The sequence below is a fragment of the Eurosta solidaginis genome, chromosome 3, assembly GCF_040869045.1.
Source record: "Eurosta solidaginis isolate ZX-2024a chromosome 3, ASM4086904v1, whole genome shotgun sequence".
NCBI lineage: Eukaryota > Metazoa > Arthropoda > Insecta > Diptera > Tephritidae > Eurosta > Eurosta solidaginis.
The window spans coordinates 187,294,965-187,314,036 of NC_090321.1; the positions used below are offsets into that span (position 1 = coordinate 187,294,965).

At 35.9% G+C, this 19,072-nt stretch overlaps 1 protein-coding gene and 1 long non-coding RNA gene across 3 annotated transcripts; both read right to left on the reverse strand.

Annotated features, from left to right (window-relative positions):
• Positions 1–791: 791 nt before the first annotated feature.
• tsu (40S ribosomal protein S12 homolog tsunagi) lies at positions 792–1,920 on the reverse strand. Of its 2 annotated transcripts, XM_067777868.1 has the most exons (3): positions 1,898–1,920; positions 1,482–1,602; positions 792–1,388 (listed from the first exon to the last, which is right to left on the reverse strand). In XM_067777868.1, the coding sequence occupies exons 2-3, from the start codon at positions 1,540–1,542 to the stop codon at positions 952–954; spliced, it is 498 nt and encodes a 165-aa protein (XP_067633969.1). In that variant the 5' UTR covers positions 1,543–1,602; positions 1,898–1,920; the 3' UTR covers positions 792–951. The 2 variants fall into 2 exon arrangements, with proteins under 2 accessions (XP_067633969.1, XP_067633968.1); XM_067777867.1 differs by lacking the exon at positions 1,898–1,920 and having other exon boundaries at positions 1,482–1,825.
• Positions 1,921–9,795: 7,875 nt separating this feature from the next.
• On the reverse strand, positions 9,796–11,205 carry LOC137246852 (uncharacterized). Its single transcript, XR_010951724.1, has 4 exons — positions 11,138–11,205; positions 10,641–11,080; positions 10,432–10,576; positions 9,796–10,347 (listed from the first exon to the last, which is right to left on the reverse strand). It is a non-coding gene; the product is annotated as an uncharacterized lncRNA (long non-coding RNA).
• Between the last annotated feature and the right edge of the window lie 7,867 nt (positions 11,206–19,072).

A 19,072-nucleotide genomic window follows, 5' to 3' on the forward strand; every position in this document is an offset into this window, starting at 1 on the left:
TTGGAAGTTCGATCACCCGAATACATTCGAGCTTGATATGCATGTTTGCACAGCGTGGTACAAATGTCTACTTGAACACTTACCTACCTTCCACGTGCCTGTCATCGGGACTATCTTTCTAGCTGACGGTTGGGATCGTAACCCCCAGCGGGTTAGGGGGTCGGAATATAATCAGGTATGCCTGTCGTAAGAGACGACTAAAATACCACATGCAAAGGGGCTGTATAGCACAACCCCGTAAGGTTGCCAGCTCAATATATTTAATTTAATTATATTTAATAGCCAAGGCTTTGGCGACCCCAAGTTCCTCATGGATCTAGAGGGGACGGAGGGTTGGCCTAAAGGTTTAATGTGGCCATATAAATCGTTCCCGAGATGGTCGGGCTAGCAACTTATTGGCGTTGTGTTACCGGATCTGTATCCGGCAAAGGACCATCACATCGATAACACTCCCCAAAGCCTTCGGGGAGAAACCGTATCGCTACAACCACAACATCGTGGTTATAGCGGAAATCGTATCCTTCGTTGACATTGTATCACCACACCATCAAATTATTGCTTTGGTCCTTGATACGCGAGCAAAGTTTCAATTGACTTTGTGGCAATTTAATTCAATTTACCTTGTGTCCGTTGACCTTATTTCACTCTGGGAATAAATTATTGCATTGTCATTGGTCCTTGATAAATGTGTGAAGATCCAACTGACCTTAATGCCATTTGAAGTGGTCATAAGGTCAATTGGCCATGGTTTGCCCACTCCTCGAGAGTTGTAATTAGATAAAAGGATTCAATTTTATGGATTACAACTGTTATTTTACTTGTTTTATTCACTACATCATAATTAATTATAAACAAAGCTGTTGTAAATTTTATTTACATTTTCCCATTAAAATGCATAAAATTATATAAATAAGTATTAAGCATACACACGCTCTATGAACTTCTCCATATTTATCTTCGGCGTTTTTCTGATTTTTTCATACGCTTTGGACCTTTGACGAAACACCAATCGACCTGTATGACTTGTCCCATAATTTCTGTGCCATGTAATGCTTCTTTTGCAGCCAATGCTTGCTTATGGGTTTCATACTCCACTAGAGCATATCCTTTCGAAAAACCTGTGCGACGATCTAAATTCAAATGAATATTCTTAATATCACCAAATTCACAAAATTTCTCTTGTATATCATCTTCTTGAGCCTCCTCGTGTATTGAGGTAACAAACAAAATCCAGCCTTCAACTGATCGCTGTGGACCCGGCTCAAGTTCATCGTCGTCTTCATGCCGAACGCGTTCGTAACTTTGTATGGGTTCACGGGCATTTCTTTCGGTCCCGAATCCACGACCTTTACGGTGTTTTACTTTTTCTTTAAGACGTACAATACCCTCTGCAAGAAAAAACCAATTATTTTAGGTATGAGTTTCTCAGTGGGCCGATAGATTTCCAGTTATGTACACAAAGCACTTGTTTTTTTACTTACGATCACCATCTTCATCAACTTCGAACTCTTCGGCATTATCAATATCGAGTACATCAGCCATATTTATTAATGATTTAATTGAAATTAGTACAAATATTCAGTTGTTTTCGTCAAAAGAACAACTAACACCATAGTGTACCTATACCAAGTGTGTTCACTAAGCGATAAACGTCAAAACTACAAACAGCCTCGCTCACCTGATGGAAATCTCAGGTCTAGAGTCGCATTTTTGGTCTCAACGACAACATTTTTGACTACCAATCGTATGGACTTTTTCAATTTTTCAATCATTCGGAGCATTCGGTAATGGTATCCATTTTGAATTCGCTGTCATTCCGAATCCAGCGAGTGCCTGTCAGAATGCTTGACAGATAAGTCAACACACTTGTACTTGTACACTATGACTAACACCAATGACTAACACGTATTTTCACTGAAGGGAAACAGGAAAAACAATAAAGTGTACTATCGATAGGCTCGATAGTTTTCGATATCACGAAGTATCGATGTTTTCTTTCAGCGAAAGGCTGCCCACACGGCATCCTATTAAAGGGCCAATTAATTATGACTTATAACTATAAAACCATAACCATATAACCATGATCGAACCTACCTTATGGAAATCAAGGTAATCGATTAATGGTGCCATACCATACCGCTAACGCCATAACAATACCATAGCCAACCAATTGGTTTCTCGCCATATCCATAACCTAAAAACATTTGAGTTGGTGATTTTAATAACTTTTATAGATTTTATTCATTGTTTTGGATACGTTATGACTAAGAGACTTATTTGTTGTGAAATTTTTGTAATTTTTTGCGTTTTCATTTTTATGAAATTTTTACGATGTTTATGTTAAGGCACCATTAATCGATCACATTGAAGATGGTTATGGATATGGGTATGGTTACGACTATGGCGTTAGGGTTAAAGCTGGAGACATTGGTGCTTTATCGGCAACGGTATCGGTAACCTTTTAACAGCTGATTCGACCAACCTTATGAGAATCAATGCAATCGATTATTGGTGCCGCTAAGGTCGTAACCGTATCGTAGCCAACCAATTGGGTTTTGGTTAACCGTCGTAACGATAAACAGCTGATTACGTTAGGGACACCGATACAGCGATACGACATACGGCACCAATGACTCCGGCTTAAGGAAGTTAAATTAGCCCTTAAGGTTTCAAATCATTAAAAAAAATACTCTGTGCGATTTTCCTACGAGGAGATTTTCCAATTTGTGTCGAGCTGCTTTTAATGTTCCCTATAAATTGATTGGACGGGACCTACATGTTTTATGCAAATCACTTACAAGGGGCAAACTAATCATATAAACTTATTTTCTAAATTTTGATGTTACTTTGCCTGAGAGATAAACCCGGAACCCTCGGTGTGGTAGGTGAAGCACCACATCACGGCGGACACCGTGGAAATAAATTATTAGTCTGTGTATTACCCTGTCCACACGACGGCTCTCAGTTCGCTCGCCATTCTCATGACAGCAGCAAATTTTTCTTGTTCCTGCTTATCTACAGTAAATCCACATTAATGAATGTAAAAGTCCAAATACGTATAATCCCTGGGAACCTGTTTAGTTATTGTTAAATTTCCACGGTTATCCTTAATTCGTTCTTCCATATTGATATGACTCCCTAATAGCGATGATTTTGTTCTTGAAATGTAGATGTAAAAGCGACAGCCCAAGCACAAGCAAAAGTTTGCAGCACGAAAAATGGGCTGCTGCTTGGGCTTTGAAAATAAACGAATTGTATAAGGAACAGCGACTGTCACGACGCGAGTAACTCTAGCTCAACTTCGTTCTGGATACTGTAACAGGTTAAACTCTTACCTATCCAGAATCAACCCCGACATACAAAATGTATGCCCCGCTTGCAATATGTCCCCACATGACACCAACCATCTCTTTAATGGTAATGTGGAACCAACGCCTCTAACACCCCTTTTATTATGGTCCACCCCTGTTGAAACAGCAAGTTTCCTTGGACTCCCGTTAAAGGATATTGATGACAATTTGTGATCGGTCGCGGCTGTTAGGTGGGGCGAAGCACTGCTACTACAACAACAACAACAACTGTCACGACTACAACACACTTCAGCATAATGTAATGATAGAATGTGCCGGAAAATTTGACAGCTCTCATATCGAACGCCCTTAACTCCAATGAGCTCCATGTATTTTGGAAGTACACGAGAAAGAGGGCATAAAAGAAGGGCCCTCTTGGGATTCAAGGGGTTGTGTAGCGCAATATATAGCTTCTCCAACCCAATTGTCAACCTCACCTTCGAGCGGCGAATCCCGTTTCACTAACAGACGAGGCTCTGGCGACCCCAAGCTCCTCATGGAACTTGGGGGTGGGGAGGGAGGGATGGCCTGAAGGTTCAATGTGGCCATATAAATCGTTCCTGAGATGGTCGGGCCAGCACCTTAATGGTGCTGTATTACCGGAGCGTATCGGATCTGTATCCGACAAAGGACCATCACATCGATAACACTCCCCAAAGCCTTTGGGGAGTAACCTAATCGCTACAACAACAACAACAAGGGCCCTCTTTAAAATAGTACTCAAATTCATACTTTTTCAATAATGAGAGAATACATAACGGAGTGTATGTAACTTGAATTTAATGCAATTTTATGATAAAAATTATGAAATGAAGTATGCTTTTTTCTCTTTTGAAACATTTGCAGCTTATCAATTTCCTTTGAGCGCATCAATTTTAGTGGTAATACTCTAGGACCGGGGTCGATGTGATTATGGATCCTGTCTCCTGATATCTTTGGACGTATTTTAGAACTCTTCTCCTGCAGTATTAACAAAAGAAATTTTTGTTATATTACAGTTTGAGTGAAAAAAAAATTAAAGCACAACAGTAGGAGCAAAAAGGTAACAGGTCTATAAAAATGATGGGATACTGAGGTTCTGAATTTGACGCGTTAACCTGAGATGATTCGGATATAAGAAGATATATTGTTTGTCGCCTAACCTCAAGTTCGACGCACAGGCCAACTGTAGGCAGGGAGTCCGAAGTTAAAGGGAGCATCGGTCACCGATCCACACATCTAGCTTTTGCTGACAGTAAAAATATCAAGCGAGCTGCTACAATGGCGGCCGCCGTGGTGTGGAGGTAGCTTACCCCACCTACCACACCGGAGATCCGGGGAAAAGTTTGGAAACAAGTTTTTTCAATTAGACAAAAGTTGTGATAAACGGGGTCGCCCCTCGGCAGTGAAAAGCTTCTCAGTGAAAACTCAACTACCTTGCAGCTACTGTTCGGAGTCGACATAGAAACAAAAATTGAAGGTGTCGTCCTGCCTATTTGTCGGAAAAATTAAATAGGAGTACAACGCAAATTAGAGGATAAGTGTTGTTATAACTAGCACTACATCTACATTATATAGCGAGAGTTGTTGTTGTGTTATCCTTTGCAGGATGTAGTTCCGGCACATTTAGGTAACTAGTACCATTAAGGTATTAGCACGACCATCTCGGGAACGATTTGATATGAGCAAGTGGATCTTTATAGGTCATACCACCTCCTCCACAAAAGTAGAAAAGCTTCAGATCGTCATTCACCTGGAAAATACCACCATGGGCGGCTGACTTATAGATCAATCGGATCACTATACAAAGGTATAATATACTGGGCGTGGGGCCCGCCACATAAGAGAACATTAAAATAACAACAAAAGAAAAGATACTTGGCTTAGAGAGGGAGTGTAATATCCTATGGGAGAATCAAATAAGCATATATCACTCATATATTTGGACAGCCATCGATAGATGTAAGAGGGCGGTACCCGAAGCAGAAAATTTTGCACCTATTACACTCACTGGATTACTCGGTCAAAGCCGATGTTTCGTTAGACATTTCTGAGGCAGAAACGGCGCACGAGTAAACTTGGCCCTTCAATGCGAGGTGTAGGAGCTGTAGTGAGGAAAATCACCAATTTCCAGTATGTGCTACCTGATTAAAGCGGAATCAAAATGCCCCATACAGAACATCAGCAGGTATATTGACCTAACCAAACAGTTCGAGTAAACAGTAACAAAGTATATTAAGCATGGTTGCTTAAACCACCACAGAAGCTACGGCTACTGCCACTTTTGAATAAAAAGGAATGTGCTGGCATTTTGATTATGTCATGATTAGTTCGTGATTTATTGAGGCAACAGTACGGTGTTTAGCGCTTTCGATACAGACAAAGGTAGGAATATCTATCGATTTGATTCAGCTGAACAGATATAGGTAGAAAACATTCGTTGATAACTTCCTCACAGCCAAGAAGGTTGATGAGCCATATGGGGACGTTTGTCTTTACGAAACAAGCACATACATTTCCGCGAGAGCATATCGCAGTGTTGATATCAATGTTGAGTTTCTTATTTTGAAAATCACGTTGGCTGGAGTGGGGAGGGCAGAGATGATCTTCATATATTCTAGGAAGCTATCTCATGGAACGAATACGGTTAGCCGATCACTTTAGAAAGCCCGATGCAAGATAATGTATTTATAGCCAGTAAGCGCAATTCTCATTCGTGGTCCTGGGTGCAAAGCGCGTCTTTGGACACCACTCCCTAAATTTTTGGACGAGTTTTAGTAGTTGTAGCTAAACTAAAGAGTTACCGCAAAACCGAAAAGGAAACCTGCAAAAATATATTTAAAACATTAATCATTAGTTTCATATTAATATTGCAACATCATTTAATGCAGAAAATATGCGAGTTTTAATATATTTGTTCAAATAAACAAAATTATTAAATAAGAATTTCCATACGTTTGAATCATATAAAAGTCAACACAAAACGGATCTTGAGAAAAAAAGTAATGCCATTGTATATTTTTTCGGAAAAACCCCATTTGTATACTTTTACATAAATTGTTTCCTCTGAATAAAAAAGTATTTTTGTAAAGCGACTACATTCTTATTTCTAAGGGCGTTCAAGATGGCGGCATTAGAGCGAGAAACTGCTTACATCCGCCACCTTCTATAATTCCATCATGACACTTCAGTAGCTAGTAACTGTTTTTGGAATCGTTTAGTGAGTTGATGTTTTACCCATTAGGTTTATAGTTCGAATAGTTGGTACAAAGCTTTTCTTATACTTATTTTACTTGCCATAGATAGAATATTGGCAAAAACATGTCTGTGAAGTTGGCTTACACAATCTTGAATTCGAATTTGAAACAAAATCGCAATTTCTAAAATTTATTCATAATTACCGATTATAAAAGGGAAACTTTTTACATGGAAATAATGTAATTTGTGTTAGAGAAAAATTTCTATTAAAAAACTCACATTAATTGAATCTAGCCACAGTCCTCAGATTTACAATTGAAAAGTCTTAAAAATTGAACTGTGCAGTAATGGTCGAATTTCCATTTGACGAGGTACGAGACATTAGTTATTATTAACAATGTTATTATTAAAGTTTCTGGGGTTCTGCTCTCCAACGGAAATACTTTGGCACAAAGCGTTTATATCAGATCTTACGTTGAGCATTTGTTAAGTTATCGCTTTCCAAAAATATTCCTGCCTTACTTCACAAAAAATATTGCTTGGGTTAAGATACTTAGTATTCTAAATCATATACACTTAAATTTTTTAAATATCCAATATTTTGATATAATCATTGCACCTAAAATTACTCATATTGATGGAATAATATCAGCAGACTAAATTTTTCGGATTGAACACTTTAGCGCAGGTCGGATATACATATATAGAAACTTTTAATTCTGTAATTGATATTGTTATTGATGGTTGTATAGCAGAAATGCTATTAACTTCCAGACACAAAAATTTAAAATATAGCCGCATCCCAGTGTGAAGAACATAATAGCCTTGGAATTACTAAAACTCATCAATTTGTTTTTTGCTTTGTGAGAAAAATTGAAAAAAAACATAATATAAAACAAATTAATCTCATTAATTTATTTAGTTTTCAATACAAGAATGTCTTCATCAGTGAACAACTCCGTCAAATTACTTTGAAATGTTTGTTTTTTAAGCTCAAACAGTGACAAAAGTCTATCACGAAAAGTTTTTGATAAACGATCGAAATATCTAGCCACCAAAACAAGATTTTCTGATTGACCGCTTGTTTCACCAACAATTAACGAAAATTGGTTTGCTTCAAGATCCAACACTTTTCTAAACTATCTGCTAGGTGAAGCGCCATTGTTCTGCTACATTTTGTTGACATCAATTTTTTTGTAAGAAATCTATTGAGGTAAATTATAAATTATATAAGGGTTAATGAAGTGAAAACAAACAATCTTGATTACAGCCTAAAAAGGCCCAAAATTGGAAAAAAGGACCAGCGGACCAAATGGGGTTGGAAAGGACCATTTTTGGTAAAAGTGGACCAAAAGTGGCAACCGTGGTCTGGTTAATTATCGGAAAATAGCCGAAATCTAACAAAAGGTTCTAGGTAAAAACAAAAGCAAATATTCTTGCTATCTCCTCCTCTATCTGCTTGTATGCTATTCTCACTTGCTTTCAAGAGAAGTTTATGAAAGTAAAAGCGAATAGAACGGCAACACACTAGAGGTGGAACTTTTGCTATGAAAAAAATCCGCATCTCTAAAATTTGTTCATAATACCGATTATCGAAGGGAAAAATTTATATGGGAAATCTAGTTATATAATTAACGATTGGGAGCTTAGTACGAAAATGACGATTATTTTAGAACTAGGTCTTAGACTTAGTTTACATATAACGAGATTATCTTCATTTTCGTAATTAACTTCTAATCGCTAATTTAATAACTAGATTTCCATGCGATCATCGGTAATAATGAATAAATTTCAAAGATTATTCACACACAAGGAACCACCTCAATGGCGTAATCTCTAAGTGGAAGGATAAATTAAAAGAGAAATGTGAAGATTTGGCTCCCAATCAGACTTAACTCCTACTTTTTGCATAAAAAGTTTCCCTTTTATAATCGGTAATTATGAATAAATTTTATAAATTGCGATTTTGTTTCAAATTCGAATTCAAGATTGTGTAAGCCAACTTCACAGACATGTTTTTGCCAATATTCTATCTATGGCAAGTAAAATAAGTATAAGAAAAGCTTTGTACCAACTATTCGAACTATAAACCTAATGGGTAAAACATCAACTCACTAAACGATTCCAAAAACAGTTACTAGCTACTGAAGTGTCATGATGGAATTATAGAAGGTGGCGGATGTAAGCAGTTTCTCGCTCTAATGCCGCCATCTTGAACGCCCTTAGAAATAAGAATGTAGTCGCTTTACAAAAATCCTTTTTTATTCAGAGGAAACAATTTATGTAAAAGTATACAAATGGGGTTTTTCTGAAAAAATATACAACGGCATTACTTTTTTTCTCAAGTTCCGTTTTGTGTTGACTTTTATATGATTCAAACGTATGGAAATTCTTATTTAATAATTTTGTTTATTTGAACAAATATATTAAAACTCGCATATTTTCTGCATTAAATGATGTTGCAATATTAACATGAAACTGATGATTAATGTTTTAAATATATTTTTGCAGGTTTCCTTTTCGGTTTTGCGGTAACTCTTTAGTTTAGCTACAACTACTAAAACTCGTCCAAACATTTTGGGAGTGGTGTCCAAAGACGCGCTTTGCACCCACGACCACGAATGAGAATTGCGCTTACTGGCTATAAATACATTATCTTGCATAGGGCTTTCTAAAGTGATCGGCTAACCGTATTCGTCCCATGAGATAGCTTCCTAGAATCTATAAAGTTCATCTTCGCTGCCCTCCCCACTCCAGCCAACGTGATTTTCAAAATAAGAAACTCAACATTGATATCAACACTGCGATATGCTCTCGCGGAAATGTATGTGCTTGTTTCGTAAAGACAAACGTCCCCATATGGCTCATCAACCTTCTTGGCTGTGAGGAAGTTATCAACGAATGTTTTCTACCTATATCTGTTCAGCTGAATCAAATCGATAGATATTCCTTCTGTATCGAAAGCGCTAAACACCGTACTGTTGCCTCAATAAATCACGAACTAATCACGACCTAATCAAAATGCCAATATTTATATAAGGCTTAAGGCTCCATTACTGATACTTAGCATAGACTTGACTTGACTTGAGAACTGTCACTTACAGTTCTGTTACATGAACATTGCATGTTACTGATTACTCAAAACTTCGCAACACTTAACTTGACTTAGAAGTATGCACCGCTGCGTACTCTCCGCAGAGCAATAGCTCAGAACGTGTCAACCGATCTATAAATGCAGCACTTCGCGCTTATATTAAGGGAGATCAGCGGGAGTGGGACCAACATTTAAGTAGCGTCAATTGTGCTTTGCGGAATTCAGTACATCAGTCGACCTCGACCAGTCCATATTTTGTGGTATTTGGTCAGCATATGATGACTCACGGCGAAAATTACAAGCTATTACGAAACATTGGTATGACCGAAGAAGGGTACGCATTAAACACGGTACAAAGACATAATACCCTTTCCCTGATACGCGACACTGTGCGTACTAATATTCAAAAATCATATAAGGTAAATGAAAAAAATTACAACTTGAGGTCAAGGCCAGTCTCATTCAAGGAAGGTCAAATGGTATTACGTAGGAATTTTGCTCAGAGCAATCAAAGTAAAAATTTTAACAGTAAATTAGCACATACCTTTCTCAAGGCGCGGGTTCGAAGTAAGCAAGGTTCATCTTACTACGTACTGGAAGATGAAGGCGGCAAACTTCTAGGAACATATCACTGCAAAGACATGCAGGCATTTTAATATCCAGCGAGCTTACACAAACACTACCACGTATTTGAACTATCGCATACATTTTTCCAAGTTCAAAACTCTAGAAGTGAGTGGATTTTGAATTTTGAATTGAATGTTTGTTTGTTTTTTCTAGAATCATAGAGAAATTAAAAACTATAATTACCTAGTAGCCAAAAATTCCTTCTTCCATTTTGATATTGTGTTCTCATATGCCGTTCTGCTTCACTATGCTTCCATATAAATGAGTCGTGGTTTGCCCCTGGATGCCTTGAATCCACAAACGTTATGACCATATTGTGGTCACATATCTATAGAAGGAAACAAAAAAAGCTGTCACCATAGTGAACGTAGCTTATTGGTATACATACTTACAACCAGCACATGTAAGCTATAAAAGCCCTTCCGGTTGTAATATAGGTGCTTCATATCTGCAGGAGGTGACTTGATCCGCACGTTAGTGCCATCCACGCAGCCAACAACACCCGGTATGCCGAATTTAGTAAAGAAGTGCCCTTTTGCTGCACGTTCTTCTTCCTCACTCCTCTCAAAATTTACCCACTTTTGGCTAAAATGATTCTCAAAAATGGATAAGCATTCATCAATGACTCGCTACCGTAGGCTGGGCCATAGATGAAATGCTTTCATTTTCAACTGATTTCTGATAACTGCCTGTTGCCAAAAAACGCAGGAACGTGGATAACTTTAGTTGGAGTGGTAAATGCATGCTATGAAATGTATCTTTGAAATATATTTGTATTTCGTCAAAGATATAATGAAATATTTCTTTGTTAACGCGAAAATTTTGAACAAATCTACAAATAAAATTATTTTGTAAACAATGTCAACACAGGCGCAATTTGTTATTTTACTCAGCGTCCGGTAAGTGCAGAACCTTCGAGCGGTCTCTCAATATCCGCCTTTGGATTTTTAATTCTTCTTCTTGGGACACTAATAGAGCAATAGCTTGATACATTTTTACTATATTTATATCACTGTATTTATTTCACTAGGAACTTTATTTTTATTTCACTTATTTTGTTAACTTTATGGACGTGCGCAAAAACAAAACATATGTGCACAGAGTTGCATGTTTGACACTTGATTATCGTGTAGTTGACGAACGACGTAAAGCTACACGATAAACGGCAACGTAAGATTCAGAATACCATAAGCACACGATATCGTCGAAGCAGGTATCGTTCGTTGAGCGTATCGTTCGCCAAACAGAATGAGGCTGTTAGTTTTGTGATGTATGCCTTTATATGATTATATTTTATCTTTTGGATCTAACTACTTTGCACTTTTATACTCGCACAAGTTTTGAAAGAATTCAAAAAGTTTAAGCAACCATTTGGATTTTTTTTTTTTTTTGAAAAAGCAAGCGTTGTTTTTTTTGGCGAGAGAGGTGGGATTTCTGGTTGGTGAATTGAAACGCGTACAAATGTATTTTTCGATCAATGACGATTTTTTTTAAAATAATACTAAAATCCGTTAAGAAATTTTAAATTCGGAAATAAAAAGTATATTTTAATTCACGCAAGGGCTGTGCCTCTGTTGCAAATTGCAAAATATTATATTTGCGAATTAAGTTCAACCAGTGTTCCTGACACTAACAAGGGTATTCCGGCTAACCGAAAAGTGGTGCTCGCAACCCCAAGGCAATAACGGCGATGGAAAAATCTTCATCTGCGGTTGCCGCATTTTTAAGCTGTTTTTAATAAAATAAAAAATAAAATAAAGAGACGTCTCACCAATTAACAAGCTTATTTTTTTTTTTCTTACAAAATAGTGATTAATGCAATAAAATTAAATTAAAATAATTATAAAACAAAAATGCATCTTGTTTAATCGTTTTAAATTACTGTTTTCGTAACTCTTAAAGTTTTTTTGTTTATCGAAAATATTAAATGTTGTTCTTTAAGAATTTAATTGAATATAATTTGTTTAAAATAATAGCAAATTAAATGTAAAAGCGAACATATGTGGTAATTTGCATTTAAAACTAATTGATCGTGTATAGACACCGGTCTGTAATTTCTACGTACATTAAGGTATCCAGCTCTTTGCGCAAACATCGAGGGACAAACCCAAGGCTAAGGTATGTAAGCATTTATAAGTGTATGTAAAACAGTACATATACATATATTGTCGCTTCTTTAAAATAAATGATTTTTGTTTGACTAATTTCAATACCGTAATTCAACTCTTTTAAATTACGAGCTTTTGTTGTTGATCAGTTAATTTGAATTTTCAAATAATGAAATTCAGCAGATGTGCTGAACTGTTCTCGATACAACAAAAACTTTTTCTAATGTAATAAAACTGAATTTCTTTAAAATGAACAAAGTCTAAGTTTCTTTTGTAATGTGATCTACGAGTTGACTTCCAATTATTTAGGTGGGTTGGGAGAGACGTAAATGTACTCTCACATATGGTTGGGAAGGGAGTGAGATGGGGACAACTTTCATCTTATCCCCTGAATTGTGTTTGCTTCTAAAATGTTTTTGTTTTGTGTTTGTTGTCCTTTCATACGTACTTCCGACCATGTAGGAAATGCTGTCTTTATTTTTGTTCGACTAACTAGTTACCCTGATGTTCTAGATTAAACTTTGATGTGCGTTTTGTTGTAGTATCTGCATTAATTTTATTTTTTTTTACCAGTGCATGAAATAAATGTTTGTGTATGTATGCAGTGAGTATGTTTAATACAAGAATTCCCCCCAGCCGAAGAGCTTAGTCCTGGTTTAACTAGCATGCACAAATTCGTATGACATTTCACTGCCGCTAGATCAACTTAGCGAACCTCCATGAAGGTTACATTACAGCGTTACCGGTAAAATAGTACCCAGAACATTTATGTAACCGAATATCGTTACCAGTTCTTTTATTCGCGATTCTGGCCAAAGTGGTAACGCTGTCATCACCGAAAAACTTACCAGTGTCTGTGGAGAAATTTGAAAGGTAGTTTTCTTCGCTTTCGCGGATGCGGTCCATTTGCACCAAAAGTGGTCCCTTCCAACCCCATTTGGTCCGCTGGTCCCTTTTCTTCAATTTTGGTCCTTTTAAGCAGTAGCCACGATTGGTAATTTTCTTTCTTTTCACTCAGGTAAAAAGTCACAATATAGCCCAGAAATTCGCCACACTTTCGTTGGCATATAATTTTGAATTTACTTCAATGGAACTCTCACCATAAAAAATTGCTCAGTCAATAAAATGTACAAGAACAATAACATTTCACCTAGGATATAATTTATGGCAGGCATTAAAAAGAAAAGTGTTGGCAAACACATTGTCGTTAATTGCTGATGAAATAACCGACTAATCAAAAAAAAAAAACCTCTTGTTTTATAATAATATTAATAACAGCTAGATATTTCGATCGGTTATACAACACTATGTAAAATATATGAAAATAAAAATTGCTTCTCGCCTAACATAGCTTATAGCGAGCACTCTGCCGTGAGCCTAACACTTTAAAAACTTATCCAAAGAAATTCTATGCATTAATTCTCGTTTGGCACGTTGATATTTAAATCTTTCTCACCCAGTTCAATGGGTTCAAAGAATTCCAGGACTATTTTGGTGTTAAGCCACGCAAGGTAATTGAAAACTAAGTATCTTGGCACAAGAAATATTTTAACTCGAAGACAGAAGGAAGAGATTTGATTTCGGAAGAAATTTTTTGTATAAAATAATTCCCGTAGGTGCTAGCAGAATTCCTGAGGGATAGGATCAAAACTCATACTTACTGAATATAGGCTCTGATATGAAGTTTAAACGTTAAGGGAAAAAGTAAGCATCTATAAAAATAGCACTAACAAAATTGCCTAGTTTCATTTATGATTTACTGAGTTTTCCACATACATATTTCGGCAACACCAGAACGCAAATTTTGAACCATTCTTACTAAAACCTAACTATACTATACATTTTATTTCATTGCAATTAACAACATAGTGCTAGAACCACCCTGCAAAAATCGTTGGACCATGTGGTCCACTGGAGTACTTACCATTCTACTCCACTGTAATGCAGCGATGGACCAACTCATGTTTCTACACGAACATGTTGTAAGCCGATCATTGCTCGTTTTTAACGATTGTAATCACTACACGATGTTTATTGGACTGTGGTTACTCCATGGATTACTCTGATGTAATGCGGAGCTGGAGTATATGGTCCGGTCCTAGGACATCGCAATGTTAATTGGACCATATTTTTTGTATGAATTGTGGTTAATTTTGGAGCACTCGCTTGGTCCATAGCGAGTACTCCATACATGCATGCATGGAGTACTCGCGATTTTTGCAGGGCAAGAGCTTTGTGACCAAAACTAGGTTCACAACGCTTGGTTGGTGAAAGAAAAGACATAGACTTATCCTATGTCAAAATATAGTACCATGTTTGGTTGCATGCACATATATTTGTTTGCTCAGCTTGCATTAAAGGAAAGTCTTCACTATGTTTAGGTAAAATTGTATATGGAAACATCCTAAAATTTTGTATTTTATACTAATAAAATAAAACAAAAATTTGGTCCTTTTTTTCGATGAATTTTGGTCCCAAATGAAAACATGGTGTGGCAACCGTGTTCGCTTAACCGAAAATGTCTCACTTGTAGATACAAGGTTAGCGAATAAACGGGACGATGTATATATCCATATTATGCATGATAAGTTTCTACATAGGTATATTGTAATTTATTCTGTGAAAGTACATAATGTGAACAAATATGTATAGAAGAAGCAACACTTATTACTATTATCTTTACTTATTTGCGCTTACAAATCTTTATTTTTCAGTTTAGCCTTTTTCTAAACATCAGCTGTTGTGTGGTTATTTCGATGTAACCACCTACTTTTGTGGGTAAAAAATTATCCGGCTACTTTCGCGGGTAGAATACCAAGAGGGTGTAAAAGTTGCCACATGATTTCGTTACCGTGGTGAAGAATGTTGTTACCACACTAGAATCGGGGCGTAAGAGTTCAAATTTTCTATCACTCAACTAACGGAAACATGTTTGCAACTTATCAACCAAAGATGACTTACAAGCAAACCTAATATAAACGCACGCAAGTAATTTTCTGTCAAAAACGTCTCATGCACATACAACTTGTATGAGAGCAACCAAAATTGAATTTGCTGCGTGAAAACCTAATTCGATTTCCAATTTTTGTTCTGCGTGACATTTAGATTTGACGTTTGCACACAATTAATGGTGACTTTTAACCATATAACCATAACTAGATAAAACAGCTGATCGAACCTACCTTATGGAAATTAATGTAATCGATTAATGGTGCCATACCATACACAGACATATTTTGTTGCTTTACACATGAGCCAACCTGTATATAGTTGAACCATGCGTCATAGCCAACCAATTAGTTTTTGGTTTCTTTCCATATCCATAACCTAAAAATATTTGAGTTGTGAATTTAATAACTTTTTGTAGATTTTATTCATTGTTTTGGATACGTTATGACTAAGAGACTTATTTTTTGTGGAATATGTTTGTAATTTTTTGCGTTTTCTTCATTTTTATAAATTTTTACGATACTTAGGTTAAGGCACCATTAATCGCTCACATTGGAGATTGTTATGAATATGGGTATGGTTACGACTATGGCGTTAGGGTTATTTCCGTTCGGGCAAAAAACGCCGCTAAGGTCGTAACCGTATCGTAGCCAACCAATTGGTTTTTGGCTTTCCGCCGTAACGATCAACAGCTGATTACGCTAGGGATACGACTACAGCGATACGACAAACGGCACCAATGACTCTGCTTTTACCAAGTAGCGCAACTAACAGCTGATCGCTCAAAATTTGCGCACGCACACAAACATCTTTAATGCCCATATTACGGAAATCTTAGGGAAATTGAAGTTAATTTTTTAAACAGACATAAAATGTTATAATTTTGGAATAAGGAGCAGTTTTAAAATTCATACATGACAGATTTTTTTTTTTGACGTTTTTCAATTTTAGAATTTTTTACCAAGAGTGAGTAAAATAAAAAATGTATCAAAATAAAATATTCCGATATGTTTTTGCTATGGAGAATCTGAAACCTATGTGTTTAGTTCGAAAATGTAAATTTTTTGGCGGCTGAAAAACCTCACAAACGTTGAAACTGTTCACATGGTCCCACTTTATAATTTTTCCAATACGAAAAAATAAATCGTGAAATAAAACTACAGATACACAAATTAGGTTAAAATATGAAATTTAATAAATCCCCTACAAGAATACTGACTATCATATGACTATCATCTGATTGTCAGCAATGTCAACCGAACGATCAGCGCCTCATACAAACTTTCTATCACAAACTTAAGGGGACTTGCGCAAATGTGATGTAAACAACTGTGTACGTGTGAGTTTTTGTCTCCTTCTTATACAACAAAATGGCCTACTGATTAAGTATATAGCCGTACTGCTCACTCTCATTCCTTTTCCTGGATCAGTGCTGACACTCTAACTATCAAAAAGTGTCATAAATGATAGTTTACTGTAGATATCATTTTTGACTGTTATACTATCATAAATGACCATTGTTATATTCCGCTAAAAATGTAACAATGCTTTTGGCTTTTTATTTACTTTATTTCATTACGTTTTTAATTTTGTACGTGATAAAAGCATACGTGTTTATTTGTTTAAAATAAATAGTTTTATAAGAATTCGAGTTCAGAATGTTCAATTTAAAATCAGAAAACCCCAAAACAACAGAAGAGCGCTTTCCTCATGCGGAAACACATTTAAAAATGAATCACCACTAACCACTATTATTTTTCGCGTATCAATTTTTTGAGTGCGCCCAACACATACCGACAGCTTTTGGTATTTTTTAATATTATTTTCGATTTTTTTTTTTCTTTTAGCATGGAGCTTTGAAATGCTATCTTTTTCATTTTTTAAACTTATTTTTTATATGGTTTTCGTCGGTTGAAAATGACGGAATTTAAAAAATAGCAAAACAACCGTGATTATCATTTGATTGTCATATGACAGTCAGTAGTGACAACATGATTAAATCGGATAAACTGTTCTCGCATACACAAAATTCCGTTGAGAATTATGTATCTGTCTCACATGCATAATGGTATCTGCTGTATGTTCTTTTGTTCTGTACCAGGTGTCCGAAGCTTTCCCAGTTTGAGTCCATTTTCATGATTATAGGCTGTCGTTGGGAACATGCGGACATGCGTGAGCGAACAAAGGAACATACATAAATTTGAGTATCACTGTTTACGTCATCGCAGGATCAGCATTGTCAATTACAAGTGTGAGTGTATTAGTAAAACTATCAGCGTTTCTTGTTGGGTCTTTACAGTTAAAGCTCCAGGTGGATATATGCTATTCACACTGTTTTGGGAACTGAGATTTGGGAACACTCAACGTTTCTGAATGTATCGAATGCAACTAGTGCACGGACTTTACCACTTTATTGGTAGATCTACCAACTTTTTAGCCCATTTTCATTTTCTACCACTTCTACCACCAAAGCCCGAAATTTACCAACATTTCAATAGATTCGCATTGAAACTAAAAATGCGCACGCAAATATTTCCTGCGCTATTTTCATCAGTTTTTTTTTAAATAAAATAAAAAAAATTTTAAGTAAGCGATATGATGCCGAAGTCGGTTATTTTGTGGCAATATTTTTGGTACATTGGAAAATTGTTGTTGTAATTAGACGTTTCGGTAAATTTTCATCAGTACTTCAAGCTCGAAATACAGGAAAAAAGCAAGTATCATATCGGCATAAGCTATGTATGTATATACAAATTTATATGCATTTTTTGTTTTGTTTACATGTTTTTTTAAAAGTGTTATTTCCGTGAAATGTGCTAAACTGTAGCTATTGTTTTCTTGGAAAAAAATCTTTTTTGACGTTGTGGCAGCGCACTGCCCTCAAGTAGCCCGATGAAATCAGGCTAATCCTGTTTTTTTTTTTTTTTTTAATTCATACTTTTTTATTTTTATTATTATTTTTTTTTTTAATTTCTCGTCTACCAACATTCTCTTTTTAAAAGTCCGTGCACTGCATGCATATATGTAATACTTCTATATCGCTACTACTGAACTGTGCAGCCTGTCAAACATTACAGTACAGATATACAACGAGAGAAGGAGACAAAATTTCAAAGCTGGCGTTAAATTTTTGTAAAAAAGGGGCTTAAATATATGTATATTTCAACAAGTCGTCTTGCTTCTATCAATATTGTACATTAGGCTATTTCGTTCTCCAAATGAAAAAGTAAGCTTTTGTTTCCCATTAGTATTATAAAATTTTTATTGTTTTAAGAACTCCGCAGAATAGCATTACAGATTTGCGCTGAGTGTGCAGATATACGTATATAAATGAGCCCTTAGCCTCGTTTGTTTTTTGAAACGAAAAAAAGCACGGACGAAAAAGAGTGTGTTAGAAAAAAATTTACAAAATTGATATTATTTCAACACCAATAGCAACCAGCCCAGTACCTATTCATATTTTGTTTACTTCATCAAAAATTTACTTCATTAGAAAACTCTAAATAAGTAAAATTTTGAAAACGTTTATATATCGTTTGTTCAAGCTAAATCACTTGAAACTATTTTTAAAAACGTTTAAAGAAATGCTTGGGATGTATGTATAAGTATATTTTTACACATGTATATTTGAATTTTTTTCATTTCAAAAATATGAATTCTTCGCCTTGTTTTTTCTTTACTATTTATGTAAATAATGTACTTTGTATGGCTGCAGCCCATGCTTAAATAATAAATACATCAAGCCTTGTATTGTATTTGTTGGCCTT